The sequence below is a fragment of the Amblyomma americanum genome, chromosome 10 (assembly GCF_052857255.1).
Source record: "Amblyomma americanum isolate KBUSLIRL-KWMA chromosome 10, ASM5285725v1, whole genome shotgun sequence".
Taxonomy (NCBI): Eukaryota; Metazoa; Arthropoda; class Arachnida; order Ixodida; family Ixodidae; genus Amblyomma; species Amblyomma americanum.
This window is the reverse complement of record NC_135506.1, coordinates 3,528,219-3,547,739: the sequence shown is the minus strand read 5'-3', so window position 1 is coordinate 3,547,739 and position 19,521 is coordinate 3,528,219. Positions and strand designations below refer to the sequence as shown.

At 47.6% G+C, this 19,521-nt stretch overlaps 2 protein-coding genes across 2 annotated transcripts in view; one reads left to right on the top strand and one right to left on the bottom strand.

Annotated features, from left to right (window-relative positions):
* Nucleotides 1-4,361, top strand: part of LOC144106387 (uncharacterized) — a 71,573-nt gene extending 67,212 nt beyond the window's left edge. The window contains exon 17 of the mRNA XM_077639180.1: nucleotides 3,187-4,361. Within this exon, the coding sequence (XP_077495306.1) occupies nucleotides 3,187-3,289 (103 nt within the window). The 3' untranslated portion in view covers nucleotides 3,290-4,361. The remainder of the gene's footprint in view (nucleotides 1-3,186) is intronic.
* LOC144106391 (DGAT1/2-independent enzyme synthesizing storage lipids) lies at nucleotides 2,145-19,331 on the bottom strand. The gene is made up of 8 exons (XM_077639189.1): nucleotides 19,037-19,331; nucleotides 18,871-18,960; nucleotides 18,184-18,355; nucleotides 17,416-17,583; nucleotides 8,203-8,460; nucleotides 4,178-4,253; nucleotides 4,012-4,075; nucleotides 2,145-3,404 (listed from the first exon to the last, which is right to left on the bottom strand). The coding sequence occupies exons 2-8, from the start codon at nucleotides 18,949-18,951 to the stop codon at nucleotides 3,312-3,314; spliced, it is 912 nt and encodes a 303-aa protein (XP_077495315.1). The 5' UTR covers nucleotides 18,952-18,960; nucleotides 19,037-19,331; the 3' UTR covers nucleotides 2,145-3,311.
* Nucleotides 19,332-19,521: the final 190 nt, after the last annotated feature.

Below are 19,521 nucleotides of genomic sequence, written 5' to 3'. Positions count from 1 at the left end.
GAAAAAGAATGCCTTGCGGTTATGTGGGCAACCATGAAATTTCGTCCGTACCTCTACGGCCGCCCGTTCAAAGTAGTTACCGACCACCATTCGTTGTGCTGGCTTGCAAATCTTCGCGACCCATCGGGGCGCCTAGCCCGATGGAGCCTCCGCCTCCAAGAATTCGATTACACCATTGTGCACAAATCTGGCCAGACGCACGAAGACGCTGACGCACTCTCTCGCGCGCCCGTCGGGTTAGCGGATGATAGCATAGAGGACGAGAGTGGTTTTATTGGAGTTGTCAGCGCCTTAGACCTAATGACCCGCCAGCGAGCTGACCCAGACCTGCGACCTATCATTGATTATCTGGAGGGCCGAGCTTCTGTCGTACCCCGACAATTTTCTAGAAACCTGCCGGCCTTCTGTCTCCGGAACGGCATTTTGTTTAAGAAAAACTCCAGCACTGTTGACCGAGCGCACCTCCTCGTCGTTCCGGCAGATCTCCGCGCCGATATCCTTCTTGCTTGTCACGATGAGCCGACCTCCGGCCACTTGGGCTTTGCCCGCACACTTGCACGCGTGCGCCAGGCGTATTATTGGCCCAAACTTTCTCACGCCGTCCAGCGTTACGTCAGAGGCTGCCGCGATTGCCAACGTCGTAAGGCGCCTCCTCTCAAGCCAGCGGGCTTGCTCCAACCTATTGAACCCCCTCGGACGCCTTTTGATCAAGTCGGCATCGATCTTCTGGGCCCATTCCCTGTGTCATCGGCCGGTCATAAATGGATCATAGTCGCGACCGACTATTTAACAAGGTATGCGGAAACTAAAGCGGTGCAGCGCAATACGTCATCTGAGATCGCCCAGTTTTTTATGCAACAAATCGTGCTGCGTCATGGCGCACCGTCCCACGTAATCACTGATCGAGGTACGGCGTTTACGGCACAGCTCATGCGCGACGTGTTCGAGCTCAGTCACACGAACCATCGCAAAACTACTGCCTATCACCCACAGACGAACGGGCTCACAGAGAGACTCAACAGAACGATCGCCGACATGATCGCAATGTACATAGACTCGCAGCACAAAACCTGGGACGAGATTCTCCCGTACGTCACATACGCTTACAACACGGCCACCCAGGAGACGACCCGATTTACACCATTTCGTCTGGTCTACGGACGTGACGTTCAGACGATGCTGGATGCAATGCTTCCATGCAGCACTGATGACCACCCACTCACGCCAGACGCCGAGCAGTTCGCTCAGCACGCCGAGGAAGCACGTCAACTTGCCCGTCTTCACATTCAGCGGCAGCAGGGCACGGATGCACGCCGCTACAACCTCCGTCATCGGCACGTCGAATACCATCCGGGAGACCAAGTTTGGGTGTGGACCCCGGTACGCCGCCCAGGCTTGTCTGAAAAACTGATGTGCCGTTACTTTGGACCGTACCGAGTTTTGCGCCGCGTCACCGAAGTGACCTACGAAGTTCTTCCTGACGGGTCTGTGCAGCTTCAGCGTCGTCCACCCCGCTCTGAGGTTGTGCACGTTGTCCGCATGAAACCCTACTTCACGCGGTAATGGATAGTACGCTCAGTGTTCTGCTAGTTTTCGCGTGGGACACCTTCGCCCACCTCCCTTGTACATTTTTGTGTGCTTGTGCTGTTTTTTTTTCTCTTTCCACTGCCCATACTGCAACCCCGCTTTTGTTTTTCTTTTTTTTTGGAGGGGGAGTAATGCCACCTGGTGTTCTCAGGTGGCGCTGAAGTGTCTTCGAAGACGAAGTGTCTCGCGCTGGCTGGCTGGCTGCTTGCTGTATTCTGCTGGTTAGCGACCTGTCTCCCTGTTTTCCGTTACAATACAGAGGGGATTTAATAAAGCCTTTTACACTCTGTAAAGAAAAGTGGAGAGTCACACATCGGCACATATGATGTACTATGCTCACAAGTTATAATTATGTGTCCTTGAAGTGAACATTGAGTGACATAATTTCCCAAAAGGTGTCTTCTCAATTGTACTGCTTAAAGCTTAGAATTGGAGACAGATCTGATACTTCCGCATGCCAATAATGAGAAACCTTGATGTAGCACCTTTACATCACTTTTCCAGCATTGCTTGCCAATCTAAGAGATCTAGAAAGCAAAAGCTACATGCTGAAAAAGCACTTCTAAATCAATGTTTTATTGTTCCAAAAGGGAAATTTTAGTGCTCCAAACTGCTCCTAAATCGGCATTCTTCTGCTCCAAACTACTCCTAATTCGAAAATTCAGTGCTGCGAAATTGCTTCAATCCGCTAGCATGTGTTCTTGTAATATTGAAAACAGCCAAAATTGTTTGAGAAAATGAGGGAAAACTGAAGAGGTATAAATTGCAATTATAAATTAGAACGACAGCTTCATCCAACAAAGGAAAAACCTCATAGATAAAAGAATATGGGCTGCATATTTGAGAAAATGTGTTTGAATTTTTCTTGATGTTTCGACCCTTAAGACCCTTGTTCCCTTCAGCCTTTTATACATTATAAAAGCTCTGTCCTCAGTGAAAGTAGCATCTGTGTCATCAGAATGCAGTACTCTCGATACAGGCCAACTTCATTTTGTTCTCAACACTTTGTTGTCAGTGTCCTTTTGAATCAGCAGTGACTGCCATCATCTTGCAAAGCTATATGTAGTGTGAAAAGACTGCTCACAGGCTCTTGAACTCGATAGTTTACTGGAAGCTGCACATAACTGGGCTCTAACACAGTGCTATCTTACAGGGTGCCTTCCGCACGTTTGTTCATGCTTTCACAATGTCTTAGTACAATACCTAACAAAACAGTTGAGAAGCTGGTGCTCTCAGTGTGTCCTTTGAAGTGGCCAAGTCCATCCGTGCATCTCACACCTCTTGGGAGACTGCTTAGGCACTAAGCTAAACAATTTTCATCAAAAGTATTCAGACCGCTTCACACACACGACTGGATCCATCTTCGATGCCTTGTGTGTCTGCACCACTGCACACCCAGCAACAGTTTTAACACTGGAGGGCATGCAAACCTCTGGCAAAGACTGCACATTATTGGCTTCTCCACAGGCGGGTCTTTCTGGTAGTGCACCCCACGTGGTAGAGATTTATTCAATGTGTGTTCCCCTTTCTCTTCTGCGTAGTGTAGCTGCTGGAGTGAGTTGCAATGCTCTTTTGGTTGGTCCCTGGGTGGTTGTGCAGGTCGGAGACCGAAAACCCATTCAGCGCCACGGGCAGCAGTGGTGGACCCATGCAGCAGCGTCGCATCCGCAAAGCCATCCGGCGAAAGCCCACGCCCCGGTAGTTCTTGGGGCCACTTGCCCCCTTCAGGTCCGGTTGAAACGCTGCGCCAGAGCCCGCACAATGCTCCCGGGGATCTCCTGGTGTTCTCGGATGAGGGCCTCCACTGCAGTGGACGCCTGTGGAGGTGCACACACACACACACATACACACCGGCTTCGCCAAGCTGGAGGAAGAAAAATTTTTGTTATCAGCAATCCAGCGGCCTTATGCGGTTCTGGGCTCTCGACTGCCTTGTGCCCTCAAGACCTAGTGTTGGATATGAAAAAAAAGAAGTGACCGCAAGACATTGGTAACCGCAAGACTTTTTAGGCCTCTGACACAGCTGTCCTCAAATTTGATTGCTTCCAATGTGGTGGGACAATTCTAATGCAAATGTTTTATGCATGAATGCACGAAATTTTAGCATGAAAGGAGGTGTGTGATCAATGCAGAGTATTCACGGTAGAACACAGTGATGTTTTGAATACTCTGAAATGTACAGTAAGTGTAGATATCTTACCATTTTTGAAATTTGGATTGGAATTGCCCGCCACTGCGGAAGTTTTAATGAACTGTTTCCCCGCTACGCCCCGATGCATGCAAACACACGTGTAGTGCACTACTAAAAGCTAGGCTGTATGCGTTACCGTAGGGCTCCACAGCTTGCTTTGTGCAAAACGGAGAATGCTCTCTGAATTAGTGCACTGGTTTTCCCTCCAGTCATTCAGTTTGTAGGTGGCTCACCTTGTGGGCCAGTTCTGAAGGCGACACGTTCGGGTCAAATGGAATGGGCGGCCCGATTATGGTCCTGCAATACAGGTTCAACGACAACAGTCCGGTCGGTGGTTTATCACGTTCCCCTCCCCAAACTTCCGTTTCCAAGTACCAAGCAGCCAGGCATTCACATCACCTCAGTTTTACGGGGAACCCTCCGTAGATGGGCACAATGGGAAGTCTCGTCTTGTCGTACAGCCTCTTGAACAGACCTGCACCATTGTGAAAAATGTGCCTGTGCATGTAAAGGACTGGACTGGGAAGCAGCTGTGCCAGCTCAGTGTCTGAGCACGTGAATAAACTGTTGTTTAAGCGTGCAAGCTTTGTACCACGTGGTTCAGTTTCTGTGTTGTAGATACCTGCTTTTAGCCTTTCCAGGTGTCGCTCTTGTCAACGACAATGAACACAGTGAACGCCGACATCTTTCGCTTTGTATATCCTGTATTAGCTGGTTATTTCCATTCAGGAGATTTTTCCAATGAATTCAGGCCTCACGAAAGCCAAATAAGCGGCTATTTTTTTGCAGGCATGCACAGTGTCGCAATGAGTGGAAATTGTAACATTGAAATGCAACCACAAAATGTCAAGTTAAAACATAAGGGATTGTGGAAGGACTGTTTTCACGATGCGAATGATGCTAGAAATTCTGGGGTAAAAAAAATACTACAGTGGAACCCTGATTATGCATCCCCCGTTTCACGACGAATTGGTGGGTCCTGCGAATCTCCCATAGGGAAAATGCATTAAAATAAGCCTTGATTATATACGATAGAAAAATATGCACGCCCTGCTTCGTGCGACTGGCGGAGCACTTTATTGGTAGACGTGACATCAGCCAAGTTGGTGGTAGAAATCAGGACAGAAGAGCGCAATGAGCGCACAACAGTTATGTCGATGGCTCGGACTCTTGACTTTGCTTACAATTTTTTTTCTTGTGGTTAGTTTCTTTTCAGGCAACTAGAAAAGTTTTAACAACGAACTACTTGTTTGTCGTGGAGGAATTCTGTGCGGCGGTCCTGCATGTGGGCGGAGCTTCACTGCAGACTTAAGTTGCATCTGACTATATAGTCTGCTCTTGCCGCGCACGTGTGCTCTCTCGCTCCAAGAGATTAGCACATTCACAGTACACATATTTATTTCGCAGACACTGCGATACAAACACAAGCAGTGTATTGCACCTGGTGTCCACTGCAACCTGGGAGCGGGCTGCAGCAGATGTGTGTGGCGGGCATACTCTACTCTGGTGCCAAATGCTGCTGACTGTGGTGTCCAGAGCTGTACCACGCCTCCATTAGCAGGAGTCGAAAGGGAGTAACACAGGCTGCCCTCGAGACAGCGCAAATCCCCACAAAATTAAGGCTAGTGATATCGATGAAGCAGTGTGCCGTCACCCTGTAGATAGCTGTGGAAAGTGTACCGCTGGGACATTCATGTTGCAGGCGAAATAATGCTTTTTTGCTGCCGCAGACGCAGCGGTTCTAGAATTAATAGATGCGTCGCTGGCATAGTTGCACTGTGCACCGCAAAATGTCTTCGAAGCCCGCTGCGGTGGCTCAGTGGTTGAGGCGCTCGTCTACCGATCGGAAGTACCTGGGTTCGAACCCGACCGCAGCGGCCGCGTATGATGAGGCGAAATTTGTGCTGTGTGCACATTAGATTCCCAGGTGGTTGAAATTATTGGGGAGCCCTCCATTAGGGCACCTCTTTCTTCTCTGTCCCTCCTTTATCCCTTCCCTTACCATACGGTTCAGGTGTCCACCAAGATGTGAGACAGTTACTGTCATTTCCTTTCCTCAAAAACAAATTTTCAATGGTTGGAGCAGCCATATTTCTGGCACGTTGTCCAAATCATTTTTGAGGCGCATGTGATGTTTATTTAAGGGACCATGGTCTTAGAAAAGATCTTTATTAACAAAGTCGCAGTGAAGTCTTCAGAGAGCGTGTATTTTGGTGTGCCAGTTCTAAATATGTCGTCCTTGTACACGTATGCAATATGCTATGTAATTTTTGGAGAGAAGTTTCAAGAAACTTTGCTGCAGGGAACTTTCTTAAATGCATGGCATTACTTTTTCATGACATCAATGAATGCAATAAGGGTAAAATTATCATTCTACCTATCATAGAACTTGAGTTATAGGGTTTTTAATTTGCCACTCCAGAAACAGGATACAAACTTCTCTACCCATTTCTGAAGTGGCAACTTCAGAACCCCATAACTCAACTTCTATGATAGGCAAGACGATAATTTTACCCTTATTGCATTCCTTGATGCCAAGACGAACCAATGGCATGCATTTTAATTTTAGCAAGTTCCCTGCAGCGAAATTTATTGCATGCTTTGTCCAAAAAGACTTGCACAACATATTGTATAAGTGGACTTGTTTTATGTGCAATGTTATGTGCCATTTAATTTCAGGTTCTTGGCAGGCTGCACAACTGTGACTAAACTTTCTTTTTCCGAAGACCAGGGTCCCCCTTAATGTTGGTGCAGGGGGGGACAGAGTGCTCGTGCACATCGTCTAAAGCCGCCTCTTCGATGCTGAAAAGCTTGGCTGCGCGCAGTCTCTGAACTGATTCTCACAGAACTGGCGCTTTTATTACGCGAGGGGCAACAAACATGAATGAATTTTTGAAAGTCAGAGTAGCGGATGCTTTCATTACACGAATGCATCACTTGTGCAAGAATTTTGATAATACGGCTGTTTCACACGGTCCCCTGAAAGTCTTATAATCGAGGTTCTGCTGTATTACTGGTGGCAAAATGGTCTGCATGAATATGGTGTTTGCTGGTTTGTGCCCCACTTGCAATACATAGATGCTACAAGTCTGTAGACAGCGGCTCAAACGTCTAGCATGGACACGCAAAGTGTTGCTTTGCCCAACACCTTTTCTGAAACCAGTGAAGATTTGACCTAAGTACCCTGCCTTGTTCTGGTAGCTAACTGGCAGCCAGTGATCCTCTTATAATGAAAAACTAGTATGTGATACTCGCTCTGGACCGGAATAAGCGAGGTCGCATGTCGCGAGAACAGTCGGCAGCAGGACAAGAGTTGGATGTTTTGCTTGGTCTGAGCTCCAATTCAGCCTCTTTGCCCGGTGAGAAAAAAAAAGCGGTGGCAGCAGTTGGGAAACTCAGTGTATTGGACTACACGGAACCGGGGAAAATGTCCTAAGGTCTTAATGAGTGGCCGCCAGAAAACTCCCAGAAACCGTTCGCACCTTAAATTTATTAATGTGAAAGCATTATATAGCTCACTTTCAAGGACATGTCTGCAAAATGTGCCCACAAAAATGGCACCACGTGACGTCACTAGTCGCACATCATGCCAAGTCACATGATGTAATATGTTGTGACGAAGATAATGTGTTAACACTAATCGAAATTAATAAACACTCATTAATACCTAATTAATGTAATTGGGCAATGCACAGCCTAATCAGTTATGACATCAGTGTGAACTCATATCAAGTGAAAACGATGTCGCATGGCAGGTGATTGCAAAGTGTACGCCCCACAAGTAAGCTACATGCCCCAATCCCCGCCCCCTAATCCATGAAGGTGTAGATGAAATCCCAGCAATGGCATCACTGGCTGACCTCAATGTGGTGGCAGTATTCCAGACTGCATTCGCACCAAAGTTTTGAGCAACCGTTCGTCGTACAGCATTCCAGGTGGTGTTATAGCATTTCTCTTTGCATATAGCTTACATGTTTTAGTTAAGTTGAAGGCTAGCTTGTGACAGGGGTTCAGACCGATGCCGCATGCACCTTCAGTTGCATGCTTTAAGGTGCGGTTGAGAAACGGAAAACTAGTGCTACAAGGCCTTCCCCACTCCAAAGCCTAACGGGAGGTTCAGCAAAAGCCATCTAACAGAAGCTAAAGGCATATTTCATCGTCGGCATTTTTGGCAGCATAACACAGTGGGAGTGCGAGGAGGATAGATATGTGGCACTATGCCATTCACTGTGCCACAAGTTTGTGGTGGCCTCTGTGTGCAGTGGCATGAACTGCTTACACAGGCATAGTAATTAGCCATTGTCGAGTTTGATTCTCTTTTTCTGCCATACTGGTCGTCGGTGGCTTGTGCTAATCTCATTTACTTGCCACTGCATATTTGGGGGGGTGATTTAGGCCTAACAGGAAGCTTGTGTGTGCAGTACCTCGGCCGAAGGCGACTGATCGGAAAGCTTCACGGATGTTCTGTGTGAAGACTGGGATGATGGGCACACGAGCCTCAATGGCAGCCTTGGCAAATCCCAGCCGCTTTTTCCAGAGCAGGCGGTAACGCTCGTCGCCAAACTGGGCCTCCAGCACGCCTCCGGGGGCGATGGCGAGCAGGTTGCCGTCGCGCATGACCTGGGCACAGCTCTGCACTGTGCCTGGGCTCACCTTGAACACCTCTGTCAGGATTTTGAAGCCTGCAAGGCAAGAGGTGGCACCTCTTAGTACTGTCACGCCAACCAGCACTTCCTTGAGCCACCGATATGGCATTTCACCTATGATGGGAACCATGCAAAGGAGGTTTTGCCTTGTAATATTGTCAAGCCAACAAGAGGCTCAGGCATATACTTCGTTTCATGCATAGCAGTGAACGCTGCCAAAGCTAGCGTGCCTGTTTGCGCAGGCCGAGTCTGCGCCCAAAAAGTAGTCTGCCATACAATTGGTGTGAACAGAGGCACATTTCATTGTGTGACTGGCAAAGTCCTGGACTTAATTTTAACTCGTACCATATTTTCGTCGTGCAGCTCACCAAGACTTCAACAAGTAAGAATGGCATGGTGGTGTGAAACGTGGCAGCAAAACACGTTGCTGGGCAAGTTGGTGTATAGCTTAAGAAGATGCACAGCGCACAGAAGGGCCATGGGCTTCTTGATCAGATAGCCATGATGTGAGGGTCGAGGGAGGAGCAAAAACAAAGTATATGAACACACTCAAGAACACGAGTAACGAGCATTGAAAAGTAATTCTCCTCACCGGTTCTTCAAGAAAATGAATGATGCGTGGCAGAGTAATATGGTTTTGCGGACGCACTGCTTCTGCAACCTCCACAGTGTTGACTGCTATGTACGGAGCGGAGTACAGCACTGCTTGCAGTGTGTTGAGTTCCACACAGCAAACGCTAAGTGGAAGCCTTGTCATACTGTTGGCAATATAATACATTTCGCCAATACAATATTTCACCCCTGGTAGGAACAATACAAATCTTAGTAGAGCTGGTTTTGTACATCCTTATGCTTGAACCTTTTTGGGTCCTCTTTATCGGAGCATACATTTACCAATAACATGAAATTCATTTGCTTGGAATCAATTTCTTGCCTGGAAACCTAGAGAAGAGAGACTCTGCTTAAAAAGCAAACAGCACTTGTGGTTACTGCTGGTGTAATCTACTGCTTTAACATAGCAGCCATTCCTGTGAAGCACTAAAAAGGACTATACTGGTGTGCACACTGTCTGGTTTGACAGGGTGAATGTTAAACAGCAAAAAGTCGAGGATGCCTAATGCCAGTTTTTGCCAGAAGTGACAGTCTTTGCCGAAAGTAACCGGGCAACGGTGGTGTGTTTCTTAGCTGCGTAGCGAAGCACTTATGGCAGCCCTTAAGCTCTGAATCTATTGAAGCAAGCTGAACCCTTTTCCTCACATTTTGACGCCTTTCGGTCTTTAGCTGTGCCGTAAAGGCTCCATTACAGTTGAGAACCAAAACCTGTTGCTCGGTTACTTTTGGCAAAGGGGGTACTGCCTGTCAACCTCATGGCAGCTGAACAGTTGCAGTGCCACATTACTCTGTGGTATTCTTACTGTAAGACTGTATGCACAGTGCGTTATCCGAGTGGGCGCTACCAGACAGACTTAGTTTTTCCTACGGGGGTATAGCACTGAGACACCACCTGACAGCATGAAGTTGCTGTACTCCAGAAAGAGGCAGTGAAATATTTTTCACCAAAGATGCCTTTGCTGTGAGGGTTTTTCTTTTTTTGTTCCTCTCAACATTCCTAGCAGGCCACAAAGAATAGAACGGGCACAAACACCATATGCAGTACTGTAAATGCACAAGCAATTGCGCATTGTCGTAATGCATTGTTCTTAATTTTCGAGAGCTTGCTATGACCGGTTTCCATTTGCATGTGTAGAAATGGCCATTAGTGACATTAGATATTCAATAATTTGACAAAAGCTGCTCCGATGCAACTGGAGCCACAAAAGAATGTAGGAAATTGAAAGAAACATAGGAAAGGATCCACCCTTGTTTGGAAGGGCTTCTACCTAGAAAGTATTCTAAGGTGTGTGCAAATGCTCTGCATACACAACTGGTGATGCATGGGGTTTTAACATGCTGAAGCAGCACATGGGCTATGAAGGATGCTGTAGTGGAGGGCTATCCACTGGCAATGCATAGCACATGAGCATTTTAGTACTTCACCTCTACCAAAATGCAACTAGCACGGCTGGGATTCGATACAATAACAACCGTGAGGTCAGCCACTCTGCTAAATGCCGATGCTACAGCGACACCTCAGCGATCAGGATACACAATTTATGGCACCATATCACATAGCTCAAGAAGCTTGCGCAGGGGCCAGCTTTTCAGTTTTAGCTCCCCTATGCCTCTAGTAGAAAACTTTGTTCCATGTTGTGATCATCTGCAAAAGCCTGCTGCGTGAGAAGCAGCGTACTGAATCATTTACTACTAATATCCCTTTTCAAGTGCAGCCATGTAGTTACAAACGAATGTTGCGTGACCTTTGTCAAAACTATATTTCTTCTGGTCAAGGGATGAAGTCCAAATGCCGCTTTTGCGTACCTGGTCTGAATTGGGGCAGTTCGCAGATGGCAAGGAGAGCTGCAGTACACTGGCAATTAAAATCGGGACCAATGCAAGCCAATGTGTAAGGAGAATCCCTAGGTGGAGCACGTTAAATTCCCTAGATCAGCTTTGCTTATCTAGGGGGATTCCCCTGGACACATCTGATCAATGCATCTAACCACAAGCTTGATCCTTCCCGTGCCATGAGACATTTACATACACGTGTAATATCAATTGCAGCATGACACTGGTAAACATGATTTCATCACTTTTGGTGGGAGCTAAGGGCCAACGCAGCAGCATGCTACATCATCTTCAAGGTCAAAAAGGAAAGTGTTCCATAGCTGAACAACATAAACACTTGCAACAAGCAAACAGCGGTAAGTAGAAGCAGAGTTATTGTAAATTGATACATGTTTTCCCAAACCCATCCCTCATGACATCGCCGCATTGATGAAAAAAAATTGAACCCAAGCTTACCAGCTCAGCCCATTAATAAGCGAAAGCTAGCAGCCAAGAGGTCTGGAGTGGCACGGCCATTTTGACTTTTCACAGGCACCTTATATGCTCACGTCCGCTTGTGGCCTTCAGCCTGATCGCATTTCTGGCACTCTAGGGCCCACTTGTTAGTTCCCAGCATTGTCTTATTTGCAGTTTAAACCCTTCGTTGGTTTTGAGGAAAGGGAAGGCATAGCACTGGGTCAAAGGACACCTCAATCATGCTGTGAGGTGATGGTACCTTCCACTTACAAATTGAGGCAATTATGCATCTTTCCTTTTCTCAAAAACACTCCATCCGTTTTCAGGAAAGGAAAGGCGCACAACAGGCTTCTTGGATCAGTGGACACCTCAATCGCACTTAGAGATACTGTTGGTGGTGTCCACCTAGCTGCAAATGTGTTACATGGCTACCATTGTGCCCTCTACATTGCTTCTACCGAATGGCTTGTACAAAGCTGTTACAGCTCTTGCTGTAAAAGTAGAGGTCTACAACTTTGTGTGCAAGTCTGAAATCAAGAAAATGGTATTTGCATGGCCGAGCTTAATTCAAACCTGAATAGCCTTAATCCTCTGTTTGGTGCTTAATTAATGGTGCCCACAAAGCTAATGATCCATGCAGCACACCTTAAATGTAGCCTTCGTCTACTATGTCGACATCTGAATAAATGTCACAAATTGCAACAGCAGCCAGCACTGTCCATCATCGGTGCTAAGGGATTGCAGGTGCATGCAAAGGATGTTAAAACAGGTACAGGGTTAAATAGGTGACTCGTACAGTGTCATTTTCTCGGAGGAAGATGAGAATATCAACAATGCTCAACAGTACACCAAGGACAACGCATTTGTGAACAGTGTGGCCCGAGACCATGAAGTGCTACCAGACTCGGTGGGAGCGAGAAACATGGCAGTGACCACCAAATGGGGTTGCCAGTGAGCGCACTATGCAAGCAAGTGCGGCGGAAGCTTCTGGATAAGTGATTTCCCAGGGAAAAAAAAAAATGTCGTGTCATTAGCCCACACAGTGTCTACTAGGTCCAAGTGTACTTCACATTTTTTTCCTTAATATGAGTTCAGTGTTGGCATAAGTTGGCTTATTTTGCATCTGGAAAAGCACAGATTTGTTTTGTTTGTAGTTACCTTTCAAAAGTTTTTTGTTTATTTATTTGTCTTCAGCACACTGAAGCAAGTGTTCTTAAACTGATTGCCATGTGGTGATAACTCGTTAGCTGCATTACTTGGTACGAGCATTGTAGGAATGACAGCCTTTCCTACGAAGTGCACTGACATGGCCGCATAGAATAAATCTAGAAACAGGAGAGGGGCTTAACTGTGGCTCTGAGGTACGGCAGCGACAAAAGTGTTTCTGCGTTCAATACAACATCGTGGTTAAACAATTAAACAAGGCAGTTGGGCTAGTTGGTGCTGAGACACTGGCTGCAAATAAAACAGCGGACAGAGACAGAGAAACAGCATGAGTCCAGTCTTCTGTCCGCTGTTTTATTCGCGCTAGCTAACATGGTTCACAGGGCATCAAGGACGAGCACGATAAAGATAGGCTGATGCCCCAAATGCCATAACGGCAGGATTTATCTATAAATTAGTTATAATTCAATAAGACGAATGTCACTTTGAAATGTTAGACCCCACAATTTGCAAAGTGAAATGCTTTTGATAAACTGAGGTAAATTCCAGAAAGCTCTTTCTCCAATGCATTTACAGTAAAGCCCACTTATAATGAACCTTATGGTCATGCTGATTCCATTCGTTATGTCAAAGGTTAGTACTAAGTGGACTCTCCACCAAAAGTGGCGTTTATTTCTTTAGAAAATTGCATTATGTATGTCTACTTGTTCAGAGCAGATCCTACAGCCAGGCTTTTCAGTGCAGTCATGGTCACCTCACTGAGACCCTTGCAGCCAACAATCAAGTTTAGGGATGAGGTATAATTTACCCGTAGGTGAAACGTCCACGGCAGCTGGTGGCAAGTCGGTCACATTAATCAGATTTCTGGCGGTGGGGGAGTGCTCGTACTTGGCATTCAATGGCTTCATCAGAGCACGTGGCTCTGCGATGTTGCGATCCACAGGAATGCAGTCCGAGGAAATACCTGGCCAGCTATGCATCAACAACATGTCGCCACAAATCTACATGCGTCTGATCTCGTGTGTTTTCGAGAGCTTCATCTATTGTTCCTAGGCCCATGGCAGAGAATTTATCAACTGCACTGTCCACTGTCTGACGCTGCCTGCAAGTGAGCTCAGGCAGTAGCTTTGCTTTTGGTGATGCCCGTTTCTCGTGTCTACTGCGCTTATTCTTCCACTTGAAATGCTTTGCCCACGTAGCGAACATGCAGGCAAGGATTGTCCTTTACTGGTGGTTACTTACTGTTTCAATGCTGCCTTTTAACGCGATAGCGTTGAAAATTCGGCGCTAACATTGCCGGCGTTGTGAGCAAAAGATGGGTGGCGTAGGGTGGCCCAGGTGGCCATCTGCCAAAGAAACAACCTAGGTGGGCCACCTAGGTCGCGTGACCTTGTGACGTCATCACAGCCTGCCCACCGAATTGTGAGCTAACTGAGACCAATGCAGGTGGCTGTTAAATCAATGACTGATTGCGAGAGGTTGCTCGGGAAGAGCAGCTTGGGTCGCAAAAGCCCCACCAGTGGCAGCGCTTGCCATCGCAGAGCAGTGGTGCATTCCTTAACTGCTGCACCATTGCGGATGGAGTGGTGTGAGGACTCCCAGGGAGCTATGAATGTGAAGTTGGGAATGACCAGTTCCGCAAATATGGGTGTTAACCTATTAATGCCATTGCGGCATACCCTTAAGGCGGAGCTTAAGCATCCCCTCCAATTTCAACTATAAACTTGGAGTGTGCACCCTCTGTCCCCTTGTCATAGTGGTCAATGGACACATGAAAAACTCGCTTCGTTGCCGCTCTTTCTTCCCTTTTTTTCCCTAAGCTCCCCTCCCCACATCTGAGGTAGCCTACAGGGCATTGCCTGGTTAACCTCCCTGCCTTTCCATCCTTTTTCTCTCACTCTCTTGGGTCAATATGTTCTTTCAGGGGTGGTGTCATGAGGGCTGGGAGATGCTCTTTGATAACCGCGCATGGGGAAGCTTATGGCATCTCCTTGTTCGCTACAACGGAGCGGTGCAGCCAAGTTGTTTGCTGTATCTGAGACGAGTTGCCACGAATTGCCATTGCCCTAGCACCGCACTTGTTCATAATAAGCTAACGTTCATTATATCTGCAGCCATTATAAATTAGCTCTACTATTGTTTTCTTTTGCTATATCAGAGCCACTTCAGTGGATTGCCTGAAACCAAATTGACAGCTGGAGAAAACCAAGCGCTTCAGCAAAAGCTGGCTGATTCTGAAGGAATGACTTTCCTTCAGACAGTGTACTAGAAGAACCCAAAAGTGGATGACAATGACTCTGGTCATTTTCATTTTCTTCAGGAATACACCTGTTGAAGGGGACCGATCGTAGATGTGCAGCGACACTACAGTCAACAACTCGGTGGCATTAATGAATGGCTCTGTCTGGAGCCCATCTATAGACCTGTATTTTTGCAAACAAATGGGGTGGCGCTGCAGTCGCTAGTGAGTTCGCGGTAGGAAAGGGAGGTCTGAATACTGGCTTTCAAGAGTTGTAGGCACGATTTCTGTTTCTTCGACTCACAAGAGTGGTTTCATGCGTTGAACTTAGTAATTTTGCTCGAAGTACACAGGCTTGCATTGACCACGCATGGTGTCTTCCAGGAATTAGCTCGACACTGAGCATTGTGTTTGGTGGTAAACAGAAAACGTTACTATTATTCATCTCTACTCTAGACATTGAATCAGATCGCCAGTCTTTGACACATTGTAGTAGTCAGCATGATATTACTTCAGAACAGTAGTGAGAAAAAGCACTAGCATTGTCTTGGCTGAGCAGACAAGCACTCGCCGTTTAATTAACACACCAACCATGCAGTGCATTGCAAGCTAGCGCTGCACTTAATTGCTTAATTCCAAATATCTCGTTACAGTGTTTTACCAGACAGTTTCTTTTAGTTTACCCCTTTAACGAATCGGTTGCTGAGCAACTTGGGTGTTTGAAAGATGCAGCGTCTCAGGTGACAAAATAACACTTGTCTGCAAACTGCCTGTGGTGGACGCAGCTAGGTCTGCTCCTATTGTTACTGTATGCTTTATGGTAACCTTTGCCCGCCACTGTGATGCGATGACAAAAATGAAGACCAAAGAACACTGCAACTCGGAAATTCCTGCCCGCGGCTGTTTTCTTGCACACGAACTTCGTGATCACTCACAACCTCATCAACCAGCTTACGACACATCATGCAATGAAGAGAGGCTTAGATGGCTTTTCGCACACATTAAATTGTGCTGTTCTAAACATATCACCGTGACCATGCAAGAATGGCACAACTTAGCAGACCACTCTGAATCCCGTATAATTATGTTGTTCGTATTAAGAAATAGTCCCGAGTAAACATTCAGTGCAGTGATCGCTCCCTTATATGTTCGTATAGCTTCCACACTCGTTAAAATATGCTGGGCTATCAACAAGAACACAATGCTTGGTTGCCAGTGAGCCGGCCGGCACCTCATGCACACCAAAACGGCATTTGGTGATAATTACATGCACAGCTAAATCTGCGTTGTTTTTTTTCTTGTGCTGTTTTAAGCGTGCTATGCTGATGTATAGGCGAGTGAGCATATTATGTGCCCCACTATGAATCCTTTGTCGCATACACTGACTGGCAGCGTTGATCGAGACCCAGACTGAGCTTCAAACCGCGGCCTATTGCGGTATTAATCTGCGAGAAACCTATCGAGGCTGATTTAATTTTTTTTTTGTGTGCTACTACATGGATCCCACAGGGACGCAGCTGGCGAATACATGCTGGTTCTGCAGTGTGTGGGCAAGATGCAGCCACGCCGTCCTGCCGGTAACTACGGCAGCTACGGTAGGCACGGGCGGGCGAAACCTGTTTTGCCTACCATGCTAGAGTCGCTACTGACATCAGCGCCACCGCATCTTCGTTGTGTTGCGGAGTGAAGAAGGTTTATATCTTCTGCTCTGTCAGATCCAAGCACGAACAAGCCAGTGGCTTAGCCACGGCAGAAGCATTTCAGGAGAAGCTCTGAGCTATACAAGGGTCGGTACTTGTTGCAGATTTTGTTTCGTGCACAGATCATATGCTGGAGCATGATCCCATTCTCTCAACAGTGCATTCACATAGCTTATTCCAATTAAGCAATGCCACATAACTGCAAAAAGGGAGAAATATTATGAGAATGTACAAGCACAATTACAAGCACTCGTTCCCGCTGGCTCTATGACACAATGGATCAGCACCATGTTTTTAAACACGCATGATGCAGTTTGATTCTCCTTGCTCAAACTATTTTCTTTTGCTTTGTTTTTTTTTCTTCTACACCGGGGGTTAACAGCACGCAGATCATTTACTGGCTCTTCTGTGTGTTACCTTTTAGATTGCATTTTGAGATGCCTCCTAGCCAAACTGGCCGTTTAAAAAAAATTACGGACAATAAATCGCATCTGGCCTAACCACTCTGGTTCCGGTGTTTGGATTCATTGTTCACGGATGGCAGTTGTTTGAATATTGATCATGAATGGATGCCCATATATGTGGAATTGGTCGTCCTCTACTTTATATTCACAGATAGCTGGGAGTCCTCATGCACACTCCTGATGCAGTGGTGCAGCATTTAAGCGATGCACTACTGCCATGTAATGGCAGACCCATGTTGCTCTTCCTGATCAACCGCTCGCGAACACAATCATTAATTGAACTGCCGCAATGGGCAGTTTGCTCACAATCCAGTGGGCAGGTTCTGATGATGTCGCAAGATCATGCGACCTAGGGGGCCACCTAGACAGACAGTGGCAAAATCAGTGAGTGGGGGTTTTGGTGCTAGCACACTGGAAGCTGTGCTGCAAACAGGGAAGCAAAGCTAAAAGAGATTGGAATTGCACTGCACTGTTTTCTCTTTTCACCCTGTGGAAGGTTGCTCCCCTGAGTAGCAGCACTGACCTGGCACCATGAAGAGAAAGCGGTCGCCAACACCGCGGATGAGCCTGCGCTTGTGTAGCAGGCAGCTGGCCACCAAGTAGTAATAGTCGAGAGGCAGGGCTCCATGGTAGTACACAAGCAGCGCTCCACCAGTGTCTGGGATGTTCTCGAGACCTTGGACTTCGTAGCCTGCATTGAGGATGGGCAAAAAGGGCAAGCAATTGAAATGCATGCCACAATCAGCACTTGCTCCACTAATGATACGTAAAGGCGCATGCCTACCTCTGATCCGGTGAATGGCATAAAAACTACTGCATCTGGTTACTAGAGGCTGTGCTCTATTTTAAACATGCTGCTCATGACTTGTTGAGTTTACTGTATGGTGTTTGTGTGAAAGATGATGTTAACGGCAGTGTTTGCCATGCAGCTAAGGCAGTTGCAAGGAACAGTCTCCTGTTAGTACTGGTTTATGCTTTATGGGGGTTTAACGTCCCAAAGCGACTCAGGCTATGAGGGACGCCGTAGTGAAAAGCTCTGGAAATTTCGACCACCTGGGGTTCTGCTTGAAAGCCACAGGAAATAGGAAGGCTCCCTTTCGGTTCATGCAGTCCATGTGTGTACTACCACCTGCAATGACCATTTAGACTGCGACGCCGCTTTTCCATCCGAGCAACTCGCGCAAATGCCAGCTGCGACAGCTGTGCAATCACAGCAAGCTGTCAGTATGCCACCTATTCGGGCAGTGCCCCCGACTGCCAGCTGCGGCGTATACGTGATCGGCTCGCTCACCGTGCCAGACGCGGCCGTGGCCGGACCACAGTAGCGCCAAAGTGTACCGGGCCCCGTCCCAAAAGTGGCGGGCATAGGCGTCCCGCAGAGGACGCCGGTACCGGTAGATGTGCAGGAAGAGGATGGAACAGTAGAGCAGCGCGATGATGAGCGTCGGGAGCAGGAAGGCCACCTGCGGCACGACCCAGGTGCAAATCTTCAATGGGGAATATAAATGGCATCGACTGGCTGCAAATGGGATGAACTGCTTTCATTTGGAAACCAACTGTGAAGCGACTGGTCGTAGGTGGGCGCTAGCTGCAGAGCATCCGCAGCTCGATCTGGTTGAAGGCCAACAGGGGAAAAAAAAAACAAAGGTCCCACTAGGGAGGGCGGACTTGGGCAGTAGACGACGCCATACGGTGGCCCAGAAATTGCGCATGAAACGCACCCTTGACACATTCGGAAACGTGCCGAGCGGCCGCTCGCAATCACTGCGCCACTGACCCAATCCACTACCCAACTCTCGAGCAATGCGGTCAAGCAGCTTGCCGTCGGTAGTTCCGCAAACTTTCTCTACTGCGTACCGAGGAAAGCCCCGACGTTGTTACGCGCGTAACTTTCTCTTTTTCCGGCACGCAACCGACACCAAAAACCTGGAGCACGCGTATTAGCAAACAAGAAGATCGGAAAGTAGGCGCACTCAACTGCCACGGGTGTGAAGAGCCAGACGAGCCAGTTGAAGTAGTCGAGGTCCGAGACCCAGTGGAACAAACCCAAAGCCTCCATGAAGCTTGCCTGGACGCCACAAACAGTCCCGGGTTAAGTAAGAGGGGCCCGCCGCCGGCGACCACCTGGCCCGAGAGCAGCTCACCTGGGCATTTCCTCCTCGGGCAAGGCTGCTACCCGCGGGCGAACCTCGACGGCATCAGCGACGACGTTGCCCGCACTTCTGATCTCCCTCCTCGGCCAACAGAAGCTGCTGCTTGTCTGATCCGACCATCTAAGATAGCGCGCTCATTTTCCTTAGCGCAGCGGTAGACCTTGCACCTAACAGGAAAATGCAACGGAAACTAGTTTCTCCCATGCCAGCGGCAACGGCGGTGTTTCGCCACATACATAAACAACTTGCCGTCAGCTGGCTGGATGAATGATGAGATTGCTACCTTCTCTACCAGGGACCGCCACTTGTTCAATCTGCTTCTAGCCGCGGAACTGATTTTACGAAGGGAAGACACTTAATGGGCAATTGTTGCATAATAGCGCTCATGTTCAGAGGTATATTTGGGGTGATTTCTGAGCAGTAAGTGTTGCTCTCTTATTATCGCGCTATCAGTGGACCACGCGTGCGCTATCAAC